The sequence below is a fragment of the Capra hircus genome, chromosome 28, assembly GCF_001704415.2.
Source record: "Capra hircus breed San Clemente chromosome 28, ASM170441v1, whole genome shotgun sequence".
Classification (NCBI taxonomy): Eukaryota; Metazoa; Chordata; class Mammalia; order Artiodactyla; family Bovidae; genus Capra; species Capra hircus.
In genome coordinates, this window is record NC_030835.1 from 20,780,524 (window position 1) to 20,798,207 (window position 17,684).

The window sequence follows — 17,684 nt, forward strand, 5'->3', positions numbered from 1 at the left end:
CTCTGTGCTTTTTTTTTTTTAATAAGTATAGCCACAGACCATGATGAAACTTTTATTTTTACATTCTTTTTTAAAAAATATATTCTTTTCCATTGTGGGTTATCATAGGAATTGAATATAGTTCTCTGTACTATACAGTAGGACCTTGTTTATCTGTTCTATATATAAAAGCTTGAAACTGCTAACCCCAGCCTTCCTTCCCCCAACCCCTTCTCCCTTGGGAACTACCAATCTCTGTGTCTCTGCTTTTGTTTCTTAGATAGGTTCATTTATGTCATATTTTAGATTCCACATAGAACTGCTATCATATGGTATTTGTCTTACCATTATGAAACTTTCTTAATGTTATCTAGTATATTGTCTTTGTTCAAATTCGCTGAATTCATAATTTTTTCACCTAGATCCTAGTTAATATTTGCCTGGGTTGTCTTTCTTCATCCTTTCATTTTCTACTTTGGCACGTTTTGTTTTAGGTATTTATTTTGTAATCATCCCATAGCTGAATTTTGTTTAATCCTGTCAGTAAAATCTTTAATTGCTAGTTAGTCTGCTTAATGGTTGTTGTGATTATTGATATATTTGGACTTGTTTCTTTACCTTGATATTGATTTCCACTTGTTTTTCTTCTTATGTTTCTTTTTATTCCTTTCTTATCTTGTTTGCTTGTTTTCCTGAATCCTTACTCCCCCAATTTTTATAAATATAGAAGTTTATTTGCTTCCTCCTATGCCTGGTGGTCTTTGTTTATTTAGTTTGTTATTTCCTGTGGGTTTTTTTTTTTCTCGGGTGATCTTTAACTATGAGTTTCTATTACCTTTTTTTTTTTGGCCACATCACATGGCAGGTGGCATCTTAGTTCCCTAACCAGGGATTGAACCCATGGCCTCTGTACTGAAAGTGTGGAATCTTAACCACTGGAGCACCAGGGAAGTCCAGCATGTTACTTGATTTTTTTGTTGTTGTTGTTACTTGATCTTAATTTGAGTTTCTGACCCAGTGATTCCATCTTCTCAAGGCCCAATAGCAGGATCTGTCTCAATGGCTTGACTGTTGCTATCAAAACATAGAATCACTCCACTTCTGTCATGGGCCACAACTCCCAAGTGGACCTCAGATTATATTTTTGGAAGGTGGTGCTGCTAGGGATTCCTAGAAACTAGGGATTCCTTTCTGGAGGCCCAGCAATGGATATAGTTGTTCTGTAATGATGAAGACTCTTGGGATACCTTCACTGCCATTATGCTGGGATAAGAACCCTTTAGTTTTTTTACTATATGTTCTTCTCTTTCTAATTTTTTGTTCTTAGTTTTATTTTTGAAACATTTTTTACATTGTTATTGTATGTACATAATTTTGTTTCTTAATTTTTTCAGTTTCCCAAGTCTTTTTCATATTTCTGAATACTATTCACATTAAAAAAAATTTTGTCATATTTCACTGAATACCATTCTACATAATTTAGGTATTTCAGTTTTTTTCCTACTTGTGTTTAATTTGCTTTGAATTTCCTTGTTGTGACCTTTTTTTGTAGTTAAGGTATCTGTGTTTAAGTTGGTGAATAGATTTCCCAAATATAAAAGTGTATGAGTATTCTAAAGTTGTATATCATCATTATTAAATACTATATGTTCATAAGAATTTTATATAAAGAATAAATGCATCTATTGAGTTATTCTAGACTGAATTTTTGTTAGGGCTTGTTTGTTCTTAAGCATTAAGTATCTTTTTAAATATGTTTTTAAAATTTAGTAGATATCAAGATATCTTGAGTAATGTTTAGTTGATAGGAATGCTTGAATTTTGCTTATTTTTTTTAATATATAACTTTTAATGTTTCTACTATAAAATATATCATGTACATTTCAGCCAGTACCAATTGCACATTATCAATAACTTAACTCAGTATTAATTAGAGTCCATGTGTCTTCTGAGTCACTCATTGTCATAGCTATTCCTTGAAGACAAAATTAGACACTGAATGAAATAATGCTTTGTCACTCCTAAATTTGTCGTCTCTTCCTTACATTATCATCATTATTATGAATATGTTATATTTACTTAAAATTACTAATCATTAATTTAGCTTTTACTTCTGTGAAATCTTGTAAAACTGTTTAATTCTATTCATGCATAAGGTGGCATTATACTCCACTACTACCTTTATTCAGTGAGCTGAACATTATACTAGTATGTGATAAAACAATGCTATAATTTTTTATAGGTGGTAATTTTGTTGTCTTTAGGTTATTTATAAACATTAATTAAATCTTTTCGTCTTAGATTAAGCCAAATATCTGAAATCAGGGAATACATAGTTAGTTCCTTGAGTTAATTGGTTATTATGTAAGAATGGTGTCTTCTCGTAGTTTACATTCTGTTAAGCATCGTGGTGAATTTATATTTTCTCTTTCAGGTGTTTCATTTTTTACTTTTGGTACCTTAAAGAGTGTTGGGCTTTCCTATGCTCCCACCCTTCTTGGCAGACCTTCATCAGACAATCCTAATGTCTTAGTTTTGAAAACTCACATAAACTTACTTTGTGGTGGTGTTGCTGGAGCAATAGCACAGACAATATCGTAAGTTTCTAATCAACTTAAGTCAAATACGTTTACCCAAGCCTGATTTTTAGCATTGGTTATTTTATTTTTAAATAGATTATTAAAAACAGGATCCTTTGAAAAATATAAATATTAATTTAATACATTTTTCCAATGTGCCTGCCCTTAAAGCATATTATAAATAACTTTGTGCCAAATTGACCAAATTAGTTTGAACCTACTCAGTTTCTGTGGATTTTAAAAGAAAGGAAAAGGAAAGCTAGAAAGAAACACTGAGTAGTCTTCAGCCATGTTTTCTTATGAATTTGCCTATACAAGTTTTCTGAAATCTGAGCCATTTATCAAGTATGTGTATATATGTGTGTGTGTAGGTACAACTTTTCTTGCAGTAAATCTTAAAGACCTGCTTTGTGCCAGAAACTATGCTAAGCATTGGGATTTTTGCTAATGGAAGAACAAAACTGTTGCCTCAAGAAGCTAATACTCTCATTGAGACAGTAGCAATCAAGGGAATTCTATATTAATATAAGTTGTATTAGGGACATGGGACTTCCCAGGGGGCTCAGTGGTAAGGAATCTACCTGCCAAGCAGGAGACGCAGGATCCATCCCTGGGTCAGGAAGGTCCCCTGGAGAAAGAAATGGCAACCTACTCCAGTCTTCTTGCCTGGGAAATCCCAGGGACAGAGAAACCTGACGGGTTACAGTCTATAGGGTCACAAAAGAGTCGGACAAGGCTTAGCAACTAAACAATAACCAGTTAGGGACATAGATAAATTAGGTGGAAAGTATTATGGAAAGGTGGCTTCAAAGAATTTCTGTAGACCAAGAGAGATTGGATAGATGAGATAAAATGAGGCTGGAATACTATGAGGCAGGAACATTTCAGGAACAGGAAGAAGGAAAGATTTCTGTGACTGAGGAGTATCCTGAAAAACAGGAAGACAACAGGAAGTACTAGAGTCACAAAGGCTCAAAAAAAAATAGTATCCAATGGAAGAAAGAAAAGTCAAAGTAGGATAAGTACTGAAAGGTAAGGTGTTCATTGAATTAAGGATTACTTTTGTAAAAGCAGACTCAGTGTACTTTGTAGGAGCAGACTAGGTTGAAGGTAAAGAAAAAAAGTGTAGTTTACTTTTAGAAATGTAGCTGTGGAACCTTGTTCATTTGCAGAGAATGCTCACCTCTAGCTATTCTGTATTCTCTTCTTGGTTTTACTGCCCTTTTCTTTATTATTTACTTCCAATTTAGAGCCTTAAAGTCTGTCTTCTCTTTTCCACTTCTCTTCGTATTCTACACGCATTGACTCCTACAGATCCAGTGGCTCTTCTCAGTTCCTTTATCCTCTAATTGTTTTGTTTCCTTGGTTTTTGTAAACAGTGCCCTCTCTTGGCCATCATCCTCCCACCTTTCCCTTTTCAGGTATCTTGCTGATTCCTGTTTTCCTCCTCCTACCTATCTGTGCTGATACTGTTAAGACCTTGCCAGAATTTAGTCCTTTGCTCTTCCTGTAAATATCTAGAGTAGCTCATCTGTCTTTAAGGATTCAAAGGTCAGCCTCTGTACAGATAACTAATTCTATTGAAACCTTCATACCGGTTCCCTCTGGTAACCTCTTGACTGTTTCTACCTGGACGTCAGTGCAAACTCCATAATTCATATACTACTTTCTTGTTTTCTTTTTTGTGCCTGTCCTTAGCCCCCAACTTTCCTATTGTTATTGATAGCCATTAATCTTAATAGTCCTGATAATACCTTGAAACCATTTTTCACAGTGTACATATCCAAACAGTTTTGCAATTTTTTCGTAAGAACATTGCCTGAATGTTATTTTCTTTCTTTCCCATTGTTACTTCCCTTGTTCTGATCCTTGTACTTTGTCTTCTTACTTTCTCCCTATTTAGTCAATTTCTTCTACCCAGATACATCTTTTTCTGCTTCAGTTCAGTTCAGTTCAGTTCAGTCACTCAGTCGTGTCCAACTCTTTGCGACCCCACACCAGGCCTCCCTGTCCATCACCAACTCCCGGAGTTCACTTGGACTCGCGTCCATTGGTCCCTTTATTCCCCACAAAATTTTTTCATCTCTCCACCTCCCATTAAACGATAATTCGTGGGACAGTTCTGGCAGGTGCCCAGGTTTGATCTCTGATCAGGAAACTAGATCCCATGTGCTGCAACTGAGAGTTCGCATGTCCCAGCTAAAGATCCTGCAACAAAGATCGAAGATCCCACGTGCTGCAACTAAGATCTGGCACAGGCAAATAAATAAATGATAAATTTTTTTTAAGATGATTCATGGAGGGGAATTCCCTGGAGGTCCAGTGGTTAGAAGTCTGTGCTTTCACTGCAGGGGGCACAGGTTTGTTCCCTGGTTGGGAAACCAAGATCCTGCAAGCCTTGAGGCAGGGTCAAAAAAAAAAAAAAAAGATGGGTAGTTCATGGAGATACTATTGAGATGTATAACGCACTTCATCTATTACTAATGTAATTTCTTAAGCTGTTTGGTTGGTATATGGGTGGTTTTTTAATTATGACTATTGCATAGTAAATTTAAATGTATATAGAAGTACATACTTTTCTCATGTATCACTATGTGTATATTATATATGTATTTATAACATGTGTGGCTTAGCTGGCAAAGAATCCACCTGCCATACAGGAGACCTGAGCTCAATCCCTGGGTTGGGAAGATCCCCTGGAGAAGGGAAAGGCTACCCACTCCAGTATTCTGGTTTAGAGAACTCCATGGAGTGAATAGTCCATGGGATCGCAAACAGTTGGACATGATTGAGTGACTTTCGCTTTTTTATATATATATGAATGAGAGCTTTGAATAGGAAAGTAGAAAGCAGTTTTATGGCAGGGAAAATGTCTCTAAGACTCAATTTTCTTAACATTGAGATAAGAGTACCTATCTCACGCAATTATGTAAAGATGGGATGAGATAATATACTTTGTCTTGCTTAGCACAGGACCTAAGTAGTCAATATTAGCCCTAAAAATATAATTAAAAAAAATCACCTGAGTCCTACTCCAAAGAGATTACTTTTGTATATTTCACTTTAGACAACCTAAAAGTTTGTAAGTTAAGGTATAATTGACATATTCTATTACTTTCTGGTATAAAACATAATGATTTGACGCTTGTATATATGGCAAAATGATCATGCCAGTAAGTCTAGTTAACATTTGTCCCACCATCCAGAGTTACAGAACCAGGCAATCTTTCCACATAAAATTACCTCTGTCCTCTAAATACAATTATCTGTATTGTTAATTTTAGCCCTTGAGAATTTTTGTTGGCCTCCTGTATACAACGGCACTTGCTGAATGGTAGTGATTCTTAACTGGGGGTGGTTTTTGCCTCTAGTGGATGTTTAGTAATGTCTGGAGACATGTTTGGTTGTTACAGTTGGGGATGTGCTACTGGCAGCTATTGGGCAGAAGCTACTTACACATCCTACTGCACAAGACAGCCCCCGCAACTAAGAATTATCCAATCCAAATGGCAATAGTGACAAAGTTAAGAAACCCTGTCTTAGGGTTACAGCAACAGAAAGTACTCAGTTTATTTCTTCAGGAAGTGGCATTTCATTTTCCTCTGGGGAATAAATAGAACTTGACATTGGATGATGAAAGAGAAGAATCACCAATCCCAAGAGAACCACTTCTGCAAAGGGCAAAGAGACTTTGTTTTTGTTATTTGGTTTTATTCATGTGCCTATATCCTGACTCCCAGGTTAGACAAAACAATCAGAGAGTAGGAACACATTATTTCCTAGCATACATAGGACTTTGTATTCAATAATTGCTGAGTATAAAATTAAAAATCGTTTTTAAATCCTTCTGTCTTTTTCTTCTTTTAGCTACCCATTTGATGTAACACGTCGGCGAATGCAGTTAGGAACGGTTCTTCCAGAATTTGAAAAGTGCCTGTAAGTTCTGCACTTGTCATTGTTCCATTTCATTAGGAAATGTAATGTGCACAATAAGTAGGGAGATAGGACTGTGATCTCACAAGCAGTATAGAGATTTAATTTTATATCCCATAGTGTGTTTTGGTTAACTTTATAAGAATTTAATCAGGTCCTAATCCTTCTATTGGGTTTCCTTGGTGGCTCAGATGGTAAAGAATTTGCCTGCAATGCAGGAGACTCAGGTTCAGTCCCTGGGTTGGGAAAATCCTCTGGAGAAGGAAATGGCTACCCACTCCAGTATTCTTGCCTGGAGAATCCCATGGCAATTCCAGGCAGAGGAGCCTGGCGGGCTACAGTCCATGGGGTTACAAAGAGTAGGACATGACTGAGCAACTAACACTTTCACTTTCAATCCTCCTATTAAAATTTATTTTAGGGAATTTCCTGGCAGTCCAGTGGTTAGGAGTTTCACTGTGGGGGCCTAGGTTCGACCCCTGATTGGGGAACTTAAACCCAGCAAGGCATGAAGCCAAAAAAAAAAAGTCATTTTAAAGCAGCTCTGTTACGTAGAAATATTATGTGAATCACATATGTAATTTAAATTTTTCTGGTAACCACATTTAAAGAGTATAAAAAGAAACAGATGAAATTGTTTTAAAATATTTTATTTAAACCGATATATCTAAAATTTATCACTTTGTCATCTTATTTTACATCATTTTTATTTATTTATTTATATTTTTAATCCCTTAAAAACTACTACATGTTTGAAATTACAGCACATCTCAGTTTTGGATTTGCCACCGAGTTTCATGTACTCAGTAGCCACATATGGCTAGTGGCTAACACTATTGCATAGCATAACACTATAGAGTTTTCTATAATTTATAACTTTCGAATCATTCTGTTTGGTGATGTGTTGTCCTTCAGGGAAAGAGCAGAATATTTATTCAGGAACTTGAGTTGCCTTTATTCACCCAAAAGATTTTTTTGAAGATTTCAGTCCACCTTGCATATTGAAAGAGAAAGACAAAGCTCAAAATGTTGGTTTGAAAGGAAAGAACACTGAAAAAAGAAAGTCTTTATTGCTGAAATCTGAAAGACGGTCCTTCAAGCTTTAGTTGTATAACATCTGCTCATTATAGCATACAACTTGAGCAGAAATGAGAGCTTAAAGGGCAACTGTTCATATATCCTTTAAAAAGACTACATCAGTATTTCAAATATTATTATGAAATTGTGTTGCTAGTAAATGTCACAGACATAATACAAACAAAATATATTATATTAATGAACCCCCAACTTCTATGCGTAATGCTTTGAACTTGTTCAGAATGAATTGCTGTTTTATTGTGAATTTTTAGCTTGTTTTAACACTTGCTATCCAAAAGCTACTCAAGATGGAATTTTAGCTTCTTTTAAAAAAATGCTGTTATGATCCTGAAGTTGTCTGTTCGTGACTGGGCATAAAGGTGTCATCATTTAATCTTTCTCTTTCAGTACCATGCGGGAGACTATGAAGTATGTCTATGGACACCATGGAATTCGAAAAGGATTATATCGCGGTTTATCTCTTAATTACATTCGTTGCGTTCCTTCTCAGGCAGTGGCTTTCACAACATATGAACTTATGAAGCAGTTTTTTCACCTCAATTAAAAAAATAATGATTTCTTTTCCTTAATAAATTCTCAGAGGGAAAAATAAAATGTTAATTTAATTTGGGGGAGAACATTACTTGAAGGGGGATATTTACCCTGTCACAGGAACCACTGGTATTTAGTACTTGATTTTTCTATTCATCACAAATCAAAAGTGCTTACTATACTTTTTGATGCCAGTAGTTATATTTTAGAACATTGCAAAAAAAAAAAAATTCCTAAGCTGATGCTGGTTAATCAGTAAGGTTATTGGAAACCATTTTAAAGTGTTATTTGAAAGCAGAACTAACTTGAAATGAATTCAAGAGGTTGTCATTAGTTTTATTATGCTATTCCAAGCTTTTAATTATAATCATGATTTTCAAAGACTGTAACATTGGTTTTTGTTGTAATAAACAGGCTTGGTTATATTACAGCAGAATGATGAGAACTGACATTTTAAGTTATATGAAACATAGGTTAGAAGCCAGCATTGAAGTATTATTCCTAATATGTCTCTTCTCATAATTCTGCTCCACTGGATAAAAGGACAAACACTTTTTCTCTTCATTTTTGATAAATATTGTATTAAAAAAGTAGCCATGTAGACACTCATCAGTAAGTCACAAATTTTCAGGTCTTGCTCAAATGGTATTACCAGTTTCTGAGTGATTTAAGTATGTTTTAAAATTTCACTGTATTTCCCAAGGTCAGTAATAATAGATATTAAGTATCTTTGCTCTCAAAACAAATTAGCATTATAGATTTGTTTTTGTTAGATGATTTGGTGTATGTTAGAAAATTTATTTAAGTGGACTGTGAAATATCCATTAATATAGATGTGAATGTTAAAGAATGTTTCCAAGGTATTATGTTATGACATATCAACTAGTTCTTCCACATAAAATAATTTTAGTGCAATATAAACTTAAGTAGAGATGTAAAACATGATCTGAATTGCTATCCTTTATAGTAAAATGGTTTAAAATGTAAGAATTCCATTTATTATGTTCAGAGTACTTTTTTATGTTTTATTGTAAGCATGACAAAAAAATGAGAGGGGAACAGTTATAGTTCTGTCCTCCAAAATAGCAATTTGTAGAATTAATACGATTTTTAAGGCATTAGAAAACTAAGTTGAAGTGTTATTTCTGTTTCAATTTTTATTTTTTTTGCATAAAGATTTCTTGTCATATCTTGGTGAAATTATATGAACTGGTTTCATTTTCAAAGTCTTTATTTTACAATAAATGTTTATCTTTGTATGATTTATAGGTATACCCACAGGTGTACATGTGTTCCTAAAACTATTTTGTATATTTCATTTTTGGGCTACACTGTAGCTAAATACTGCTATCAAATCTCAAGATAATTTAAATGTATAAAATAAGTATCTCAGTTATGTTATCAATAAAGGAGGACTGCAAATATTTTTTTAAATAAAATTTGCATTCTATATCTGTTCAGAGTACTGAGGTTATTAAGAATAAATTTTATTCATATTTCAACAATTACTCCTCTCTTTTAACTATTTACACTATTGAAGCATAAATAAACATAAGCGGTCAGAATGGAAGAATACTTGAAATAATGATAGTATTTATATCTAATTTATTTCAGATTGATAACTCAAAGTGAATCTTGATAGATTATCTTGCATTTGAAGGTCGACTATGTCTGTTTTGATTGCCTTTGTAATTCTTTTCTTGCCTTTTGGTGGGTACAGCCCTCTGGTCTATGGAATGGGACAGTGATTTTGTCTAGAGATTGATGAGTGATGTACCCTTCCTAGCTCTTAATAGTGGCCTGTGTGGAGATTGAAAGTTTAGTGGTGATATATATATATATACATGACTTCCCTGGTGGCTCAGATGGTAAAGCGTCTGCCTACAATGCGGGAGACCCGGGTTCATTCCCTGGGTCGGGAAGATCTCCTGGCTGGAAAATCCCATGGATGGAAGAGCCTGGTAGGCTACAATCCACGGTGTCGCAAAGAGTCCAGACACGACTGAGTGACTATCACTACACACACACACACACCCCCCCTGGTACTCAACATTCATTTATTTAGCACCCATTGTATGCCAGGGATTATGTCAGCATTTTGTGGGCATACCTTGAGACGTCTCTCAGCTGTCCTTACAGTCTGGTCTGGGTTCCCAAGAGCATCTGTCTCTGGGTATTATACTGGCAGGGTACGTACCACACTTTTTGGTTACTGCATGTTTACTTCTGTTCTCCTAGTTGGTTCTCTCATGGGCAGAGTCATCCCTTCATCCCTTTTAAGGAGCACAGTGTATGGCACCATAATAGTTGTTCAGTGATGTTTACTGATGAGCTAAAAGAAGGTTTGGTCCCTGTTTTTGGAGAAAATGTTCTAGTAGGAAGAAATGAGGTACTACTAGTGTAGAGAAAGAACAGTTAAGAAAATTTTTTTTCCCCCACAGATATGTCTTGCTGCCAGTTTGAGCCAGGATGAATGGCAAATAATAAAACCTATATTACATGAGTAATTCATTACCTTGCAGAATTGGGCCGATGATATCTGACATACTTATATAGCAACCATATACTTAAATACTTCCTCAGATCAATTCTTTGAATATCAGACACTGTTAGGCACTAGGAATCAATGACAAATAATGCGTCATGTATATTTCCTGAGGATTTACTGTGTTCCGTTGCTTATTTTAAGCACTTCTGATGCCTTAACTCTGTTTCTGCAACAATACTGATAAGAATGGTACTATTAAATACTCCTTTTTTTACAGTTGGGATGATTGAGACCCAGGGAGCTCAAGTAACTTGTTCAGGTTCACACAGTAAGTGGTGGATCTACAATTCAGATTCAGCCAGTCTGAATCTGCAGCTTTGGCTATTAGATACGATGCTAGTAGACACACTAGCATCCATCAACACACTAGTATCCTTCCTATTCAGGTAAAACTCTAATATGTCAAGAAATACAAATCAATTAATAGAATGATTACAGTTTTTGGAAAGTGCCTTTGTTGTTTTCCCCATTTTTGAGATTGGTAATTTATGTTCTTTCTAGTTACTGGTTTAACTGGAGTCTTATCAATCTTTTGAATTTTCTCCATTGTCTGATTTTTATTTTGTTAATTTCTGTTTCTAAGTACAAATAATTGCTGATTAAAGTAGAGTGATCTTTATAAAAATATAATCATGCAGGGGCTTCCCTGGTAGCTCAGTGGTGAAGAGCCTGCCTGCAAGTTCAGGGGATACAGGTTCAGTCCTGGTCCAGGAGGATACCACATGCCATGGGACAGCTAAGTCACAATTAACTGAGCCTGTGCTCTGGGGCCTGTGAGCTGCAACTACTCAAAGTCCTTGAGCACCTTGAGCTCATGCTCTGCAACAAGAGAAACCACTGCAATGAGAAGCCCAGGTACCGCAACTAGAGAGTATCCCCCACTTGCCACAACTATAGAAAGCCTGTGTGCAGCAATGGAGATTCAGAGCCGCCATAAATAATTAAAGATAAATCCCTTAAAACGACAACAAAAACCCATAATCAGGCAATTTTATTCCCCTGCTGAAAACCTTCCAGGGCATCCCATTGCATTTAGAATAAAAGACAAAATCATTACCATATCTTATACAGCCCTAAGCAAATCCATCTGCCTTGTGTCTACTCCAACCCTGTTTGCTGCTATTCACAGCATGTTGTGAGGAAGCTAGGCAGTCCCTGTAGAGGCTAGCCTCAACTTGCCAGCCATTTGAGTAAGACATCCTCAAAGTTGATTGCTCAGCTTCCTGAAGATGCTTCATGGACAAAGAAAAGCTTTCCTCACAAAATCCTGCCCAAAATGAAAATTCATATGCTAAAAAAGTGGTTGTTTGGTGGTTCAGTGGTTAAGACTCCATGCTGCCAATGCAGGGGGTATGGGTTTGATCCCTGGTTGGGGAGCCAAGATCCCACATGCTGCATGGCTTGGCCAAAAGATTAAATAAATTTTAAAAATGATTTTTTTATATAGATTAGATAATCATAGCAGGTATTCATGGAAAACCTACAGCTAGCATCATATTTAATGGTGAAATATGAATGGTGAAATGTTTTCCCCCTGAGGTCAGTAGAAGACAAAGATGCCCAGTGTCAGAACTTCCATTTAACCAGTGAACTTAAGTAAATGATGGAGAAGGAAATAGCAACCCACTCCAGTATTCTTGTCTGGAAAGTTCCATGGACCAAGGAGCCTGGTAGGCTATAGTCCATGGGGTGACAAAGAGTTGGACACGACTGAGCGCTTCACTTCACTTATGTAAATGAAGTTAAAAACAAAGACCAGAGGAAGAAGTAGAACTTCCTCTATTTGTAGATGACATGATTATTTACATAGAAAGTCTTAATGAATCTACTACTATCAACTCGCAATTACTAGCAAGGTCTCAGGATATAAGGCAAATTTTAAAAACTTTTTATATACTAGCAGGAAGCAATTGAAAAAAATCTCATTTAAAATAGCATAAAAATCTAAAATATTTAAATTTAATAAAATATACAAGAGTTTTATATTGATAATTGTAAGATATTGCTGAGAGACATTAAAGAAAATCTATATAAATGGAGAGAGAAACCAGGTTTATGAGTTAGAGGTCTCTATATTTTAAATCAATTCTCAAATCGATTTTTAAGTCTAATGCAATCTCAATCATACTTCCAATAGGCTTTTTGTAGAAACTCACAATTTTTATACTGTGTACAAATTTTTATACAATTCAGTTTTTATACAAACTCATTCTAAAGTTTGTAAAGGACCTAGAATGTCCAATGGAGAAGGAAATGGCAACCCACTCCAGTATTCTTGCCTAGAAAATCCCGTGGACAGAGGAGCCTGGTGGGTTGCTGTCCATACGGTCGCACAGAGTCGGACACGACTGAGTGACTTAGCATGCATGCATGCATTGGAGAAGGAAATGGCAACCCACTCCAGTGTTCTCGCCTGGAGAATCCCAGGGATGGGGGAGCCTGGTGGGCTGCCGTCTATGGGGTCGCACAGAGTCGGACATGACTGAAGTGACTTAGCAATAGCAGCAGCAGAATGTACAAAGCAATCTTTACAAGAACAAAGTACCTGCTGTATGACTTACTCTACAGCTGTAGTAATCATGACAATGGGGTGCAGACACAAGGACTGACAAACATCAGAAGAACAGAATAGAGCCAGAAATGGACCTGAACTTAATTTGATTTTTTTCTTTAACAAGGTGCCAGAACAATCCAGTGGACGATGAGAAGTCTTTTCAGCAGGTGCTACTGGGAAGACTGGATATACACATGGTTGGGGGGGAAACATGACTCATTCTCTACCTCATATCACATACAAAAATTAATTTGACATGGATCATAGACCTAAATGAATAAAATGGTGAATTTCAAGAAGAAAACGAAGGAGAATATCTTTACTTCCTAGGAGTTGGCAAAGATTCCTTAGGTCACAGAAAGTGAAAAGCATAGATGAAAAATGGATGTCAGTCTTGATATAGATTAAAACTTATGCATAGCTAAAGATCTTGTTACTGAACTGAACTTGGGTCTACTCACCTGTGTAGTAGAGCCACTGACACTGTGTTGTGGTGAAGGAAAGTGCAGCATTTATTATAAGGTGCTAATACAAGAGGAATGGATGACTCTAATATCTCAAAGTCCCTCAAAGCGTTTCAGCAAAGCATGTCTTGATAATTTTATAAGAATAAACATGAATGTGAAAGACAACTTTAAAAAAATTCATTGGAGTATAGTTGATTTACAATGTTGTGTTAGTTTCTGCTGTATAGCAAAGTAAATTAGTTTTAGATATACATATACCCACTTTTTTAGATTCTATTCTGATATAGGTCATTACAGAGTATTGAATAGAGTTCCCTGTGCTATACAATAGGTTCTTATTATCTATTTTTTCCAAAGTTATCTATTTTACATATAGTAAAGATTATTTTTGAGTTGGGTGATACCCTTATGAAGTATTTATTTTTTACTCATTTCTGTATATTTTAAATATTCCATTGCATATTATTTTTAAAGGTGGCTTTTATAATCTGTGTATATAAAAAAGTGATTTTTAATTCAAAAATTAAAAAATAAAAGTAAAAGAAAAGTGAATCGGAGTTGAAATTGGATACAGCCTTGATAAAAAATTCTTTAAAGCCGGTTTCCTCAGGAAGGTGGCTAAGAGAGTAAGTTCCATCAAGGTAACATCTTCAGGATGGGAGGTGCTGGGTCACGTTACAAGCCTGGGAGCTCTCTGATAATGAGGGCCAAGCTAATGACAGAAGAGAATGCCCTAGAGAATGTATGGTGGCTCTAGTGGGAAAGAACCTGCATGCCAGCGGAGTAGACTCAAGAGACAGGGGTTTGATCCCTAGGCTGGAAGATCCCCTGGAGGAGGAAAATGGCAATCCACTCCAGTATTTTTGCCTGAAAAGTTCCACGGACAAGAGGAGCCTGGTAGGCTACAGTCCACGGTGTCACAACGAGCTGGACACGACTGAACACACACACACACACACACACAATGTAAGAGTGCTTGGGATTCCACTGTACAAGTGGAGGGACTGCCCACGGATAGGAGGCATTACTGAAAAAAATGGAAAAAGGTTATAAAACAGGGAACAGATATAGAGTTAGTCATGGCATGATGAGGAAGTTCTCATCTGACAGCTTCCATTTTCTCAACTGAGTTTTCCAGGAAAAAAAAAAAAAAGAGAGGTTTTTTTTCTTTTCAAAGAGTGAAAATTTCCAGGTTCAAACAACGGAAGCCTGAGTTTGGACAACAGCAAATAGTTCATTCATTCTAAGTGCCTGTGTTGGACACATGGGTCGGTGAGTCTAGAGAAAGGGCGGAACCATTTGGTATAGGCCAGATTACGAAGACTCCCAGTTTCCCAAAGCCTAAGGCAAAGGAGCAAAGGCGCTTTCCGGTTCTTGATTCCGCAGGTGCGACTCTCCACGAGCTACTCACTTTGCGCTGGAAGAGCTGCCTGCGCATGTCTCTTCGGACCACTGCTAGTCGGCGCATGCGCACGGCACCTCGTGGGCTCGCGCTCCTTTTCCCCTCTATTGTTGCCCCCGGGTTCCCCTGATTTTACCCGGCGGCAGTTTGCGATCTTGGCGGCCAGAATGGAGCGAGTGGACGAACTGGAGCTGCTAATGGAGAAGAGTTTCTGGAAGGAGGCTGAGCCGCCGGCGGAGCTGTGAGCGGAGCGGGGGGTGGGCCTGGGAGTATAGCGGGAGATTTGAAAAGAAAAGAGCGAAGAGGCCGCATCCACGCCTCCGCGGACCCGGGCTCCGAGCGCAGTGACCGAGCTCAGGTCCCGGGGTTCCCGACGAGCTTCCGGAGCTGGGGTCCGCTTCGCATCCTCTCTCTGGGGCCAAGCCCGAGCCAGAGCTTGAATACTTTTCCTCCTCCAGGGGTTCATTCTTAACCTTCTTCCTGAATTTGAGGAGTCTCAGCCACCTTACATGTCTTCAGGAAAGGAAATTGCAACTACAAGATCCTTTTCTTGAAGTTTAGATGGAGAGTTTTCCAGGGAGAAGTCTGTACTCTCAAGTCGGCTTAAATGATTGGGGAAACTTGACCCGCAAGCATAGTGTAGAATTTCTGTCGGTAATGAGGCTAATTATTGTTGACGGATGTTTGCGCTTTGGGTTTTGATCAGCAATACCTTTTGGGAGATCCTTAAAGCGACCCAGCTGACGTTAGGAAATTCATGGCCCGTGGGTACGTGGGGTAGGTGAATGAAGCGGTTACAAAATAATTGTGAAATTTACTTTCCCATTAGAAATAAGAAATTTCTGAGTTATTCTATGAAGAATGGTTAATGTGACAGGTATTAAGCTTGCTTTCTCTACAAAGCAGGAGCTAGTTGATCCCCAATGGAATTTTATAGGATTTCCTGCATTAAATAGTAGGTTGGACTAAATGTCTAAGTACTCACCTAATTGAAATCTTAATATAATAATGAAACTCACAGGACTTCCAACAAACTGCCCATACTACATTTTCCCATAACAGACATCATTTATGTTCAGAAGGATGGTGTCCTAGACGTTTCCTTTTACTTGTACTTTGGGAAGGCTTGCACCAGTGGTAGGAATTTGTTGTTTCATATTTTTCAATTTATCATTAGCCCTCATAGTCATAGATGTCCCAGAGAACTCCTCATAGAGCTTATAGTTTGAAAAACTCATATCGTGAACGTTTTAAATGGCATTCCTTCTGGGAAGTGGGGCTTTCCTGGTGGTTCAGAGGTTAAAGCGTCTGTCTGCAATGTGGAAGACCTGGGTTCCATCCCTGGGTAGGGAAGATCCCCTGGAGAAGGAAATGGCAACCTACTGTAGTACTCTTGCCTGGAAGATCCCATGGATGGAGGAGCCTGGTAGGTTACAGTCCAAAGTGTCGCAAAGAGTCCGACCCAACTGAGCGACTTCACTTTCTTTCACTTTCTGGGAAGTTTTTTTTTTTTTTTTCCCTGTAATGGGAATTCTGCTATGCCCTCGCTCTCTTAATTTTTACCTCTTTTAGCCAGTGATCATTGTGATAAGCTTTCCAGAAGAAACCTAGAAAGTTTGTAGATAAAGGAGATTGGATGGCTTCTTATTTCATGCTTGTGCTACAGTAGTTTTGTATGTGTTATGCTTTAGATTTCAGAAGAAGAAGGTGGAAGCTTCCTTTTCTAAGATAGTTCTGAGCCGAGGAATGGATAACCGGTACCTGGTATTAGCAGTCAATATTGTACAGAGTGAAGAAGGAAACGATGAAAAGCACCTAATCATCACTGCTTCCCAGTCGCTAGAAGATAAAGAACTGTGTATCCTTAGGAATGACTGGTAATTTTTGTGTGACTTTGAGCAATGATGTGGCAGAAGCTTAAGGGTACTGTCTTAAAAACTAACATGTGGGCTTGTGTGGATGTTGCAATAATTTAATTGTTAATAAAGAGAATAGATATGAACTCAGATTAGATCTGCAAAAATTGTGCATCTCAGGTCCCTTATTCCAAAACTTGATGTTCATTGTCATTTGAAAATCACGTGCAAGGGGACTTATTAAATTACTACTACCTATTTCCCAGTACTTTCTGGGATTGCAGCTTAAAAACTCGTTTAGTTCTCACTAAGGGCAAAATCAGTCATAAGAACATCCTTAGACTCTAGATTTCCCTACTTGAGCAATATGTGGTATGTGACGGGTGAGAGGGAGATGCAGAGGTGAAAGTCTGACTTTGTCTAGGCTGCAAGTTTGATGGTTTGAACTAGATAAATATAATTTTGTTCTTAGTATATTGGGTTTGGCATCATGCCTCAGGACTTACAGAAGCTGTAGACATAAGTTTTACAGAATGAGAGGATCATTAAGAATGAGAGAATTATTATAGCAACCTCATCTATACTTGGAGCTGTATGTTACACTATGAATGATTTGATAGTTTTTGCAGTAGGTGATGCAAGACCCCAAAATTTAGAAATTATTTCTTTATATAAAATATTCATTTATTTTTAAAGCCCCTTAACATGTTTAAATGTAGGAATCTAAATTTTGTGTA

The 17,684-nt window shown here is 37.1% G+C and overlaps 2 protein-coding genes across 4 annotated transcripts in view; both read left to right on the forward strand.

Moving 5' to 3' along the window:
• Window positions 1-9,622, forward strand: part of SLC25A16 (solute carrier family 25 member 16) — a 28,921-nt gene extending 19,299 nt beyond the window's left edge. Inside the window, exons 7-9 of one of the 3 annotated variants that reach the window (XM_013975663.2) lie at window positions 2,414-2,576; window positions 6,426-6,494; window positions 7,977-9,622. In XM_013975663.2, the coding sequence (XP_013831117.2) occupies window positions 2,414-2,576; window positions 6,426-6,494; window positions 7,977-8,133 (389 nt within the window). In that variant the 3' untranslated portion in view covers window positions 8,134-9,622. Of the gene's footprint in view, window positions 1-2,413; window positions 2,577-6,425; window positions 6,495-7,948 lie in introns of all 3 variants that reach the window. The other 2 variants (XM_018042585.1, XM_018042584.1) reach the window with 2 other exon arrangements.
• The window catches only part of DNA2 (DNA replication helicase/nuclease 2), a 37,279-nt gene continuing 34,770 nt past the window's right edge, over window positions 15,176-17,684 (forward strand). Inside the window, exons 1-2 of the mRNA XM_005699118.3 lie at window positions 15,176-15,332; window positions 16,783-16,968. Of these exons, the coding sequence (XP_005699175.2) occupies window positions 15,259-15,332; window positions 16,783-16,968 (260 nt within the window). The 5' untranslated portion in view covers window positions 15,176-15,258. The remainder of the gene's footprint in view (window positions 15,333-16,782; window positions 16,969-17,684) is intronic.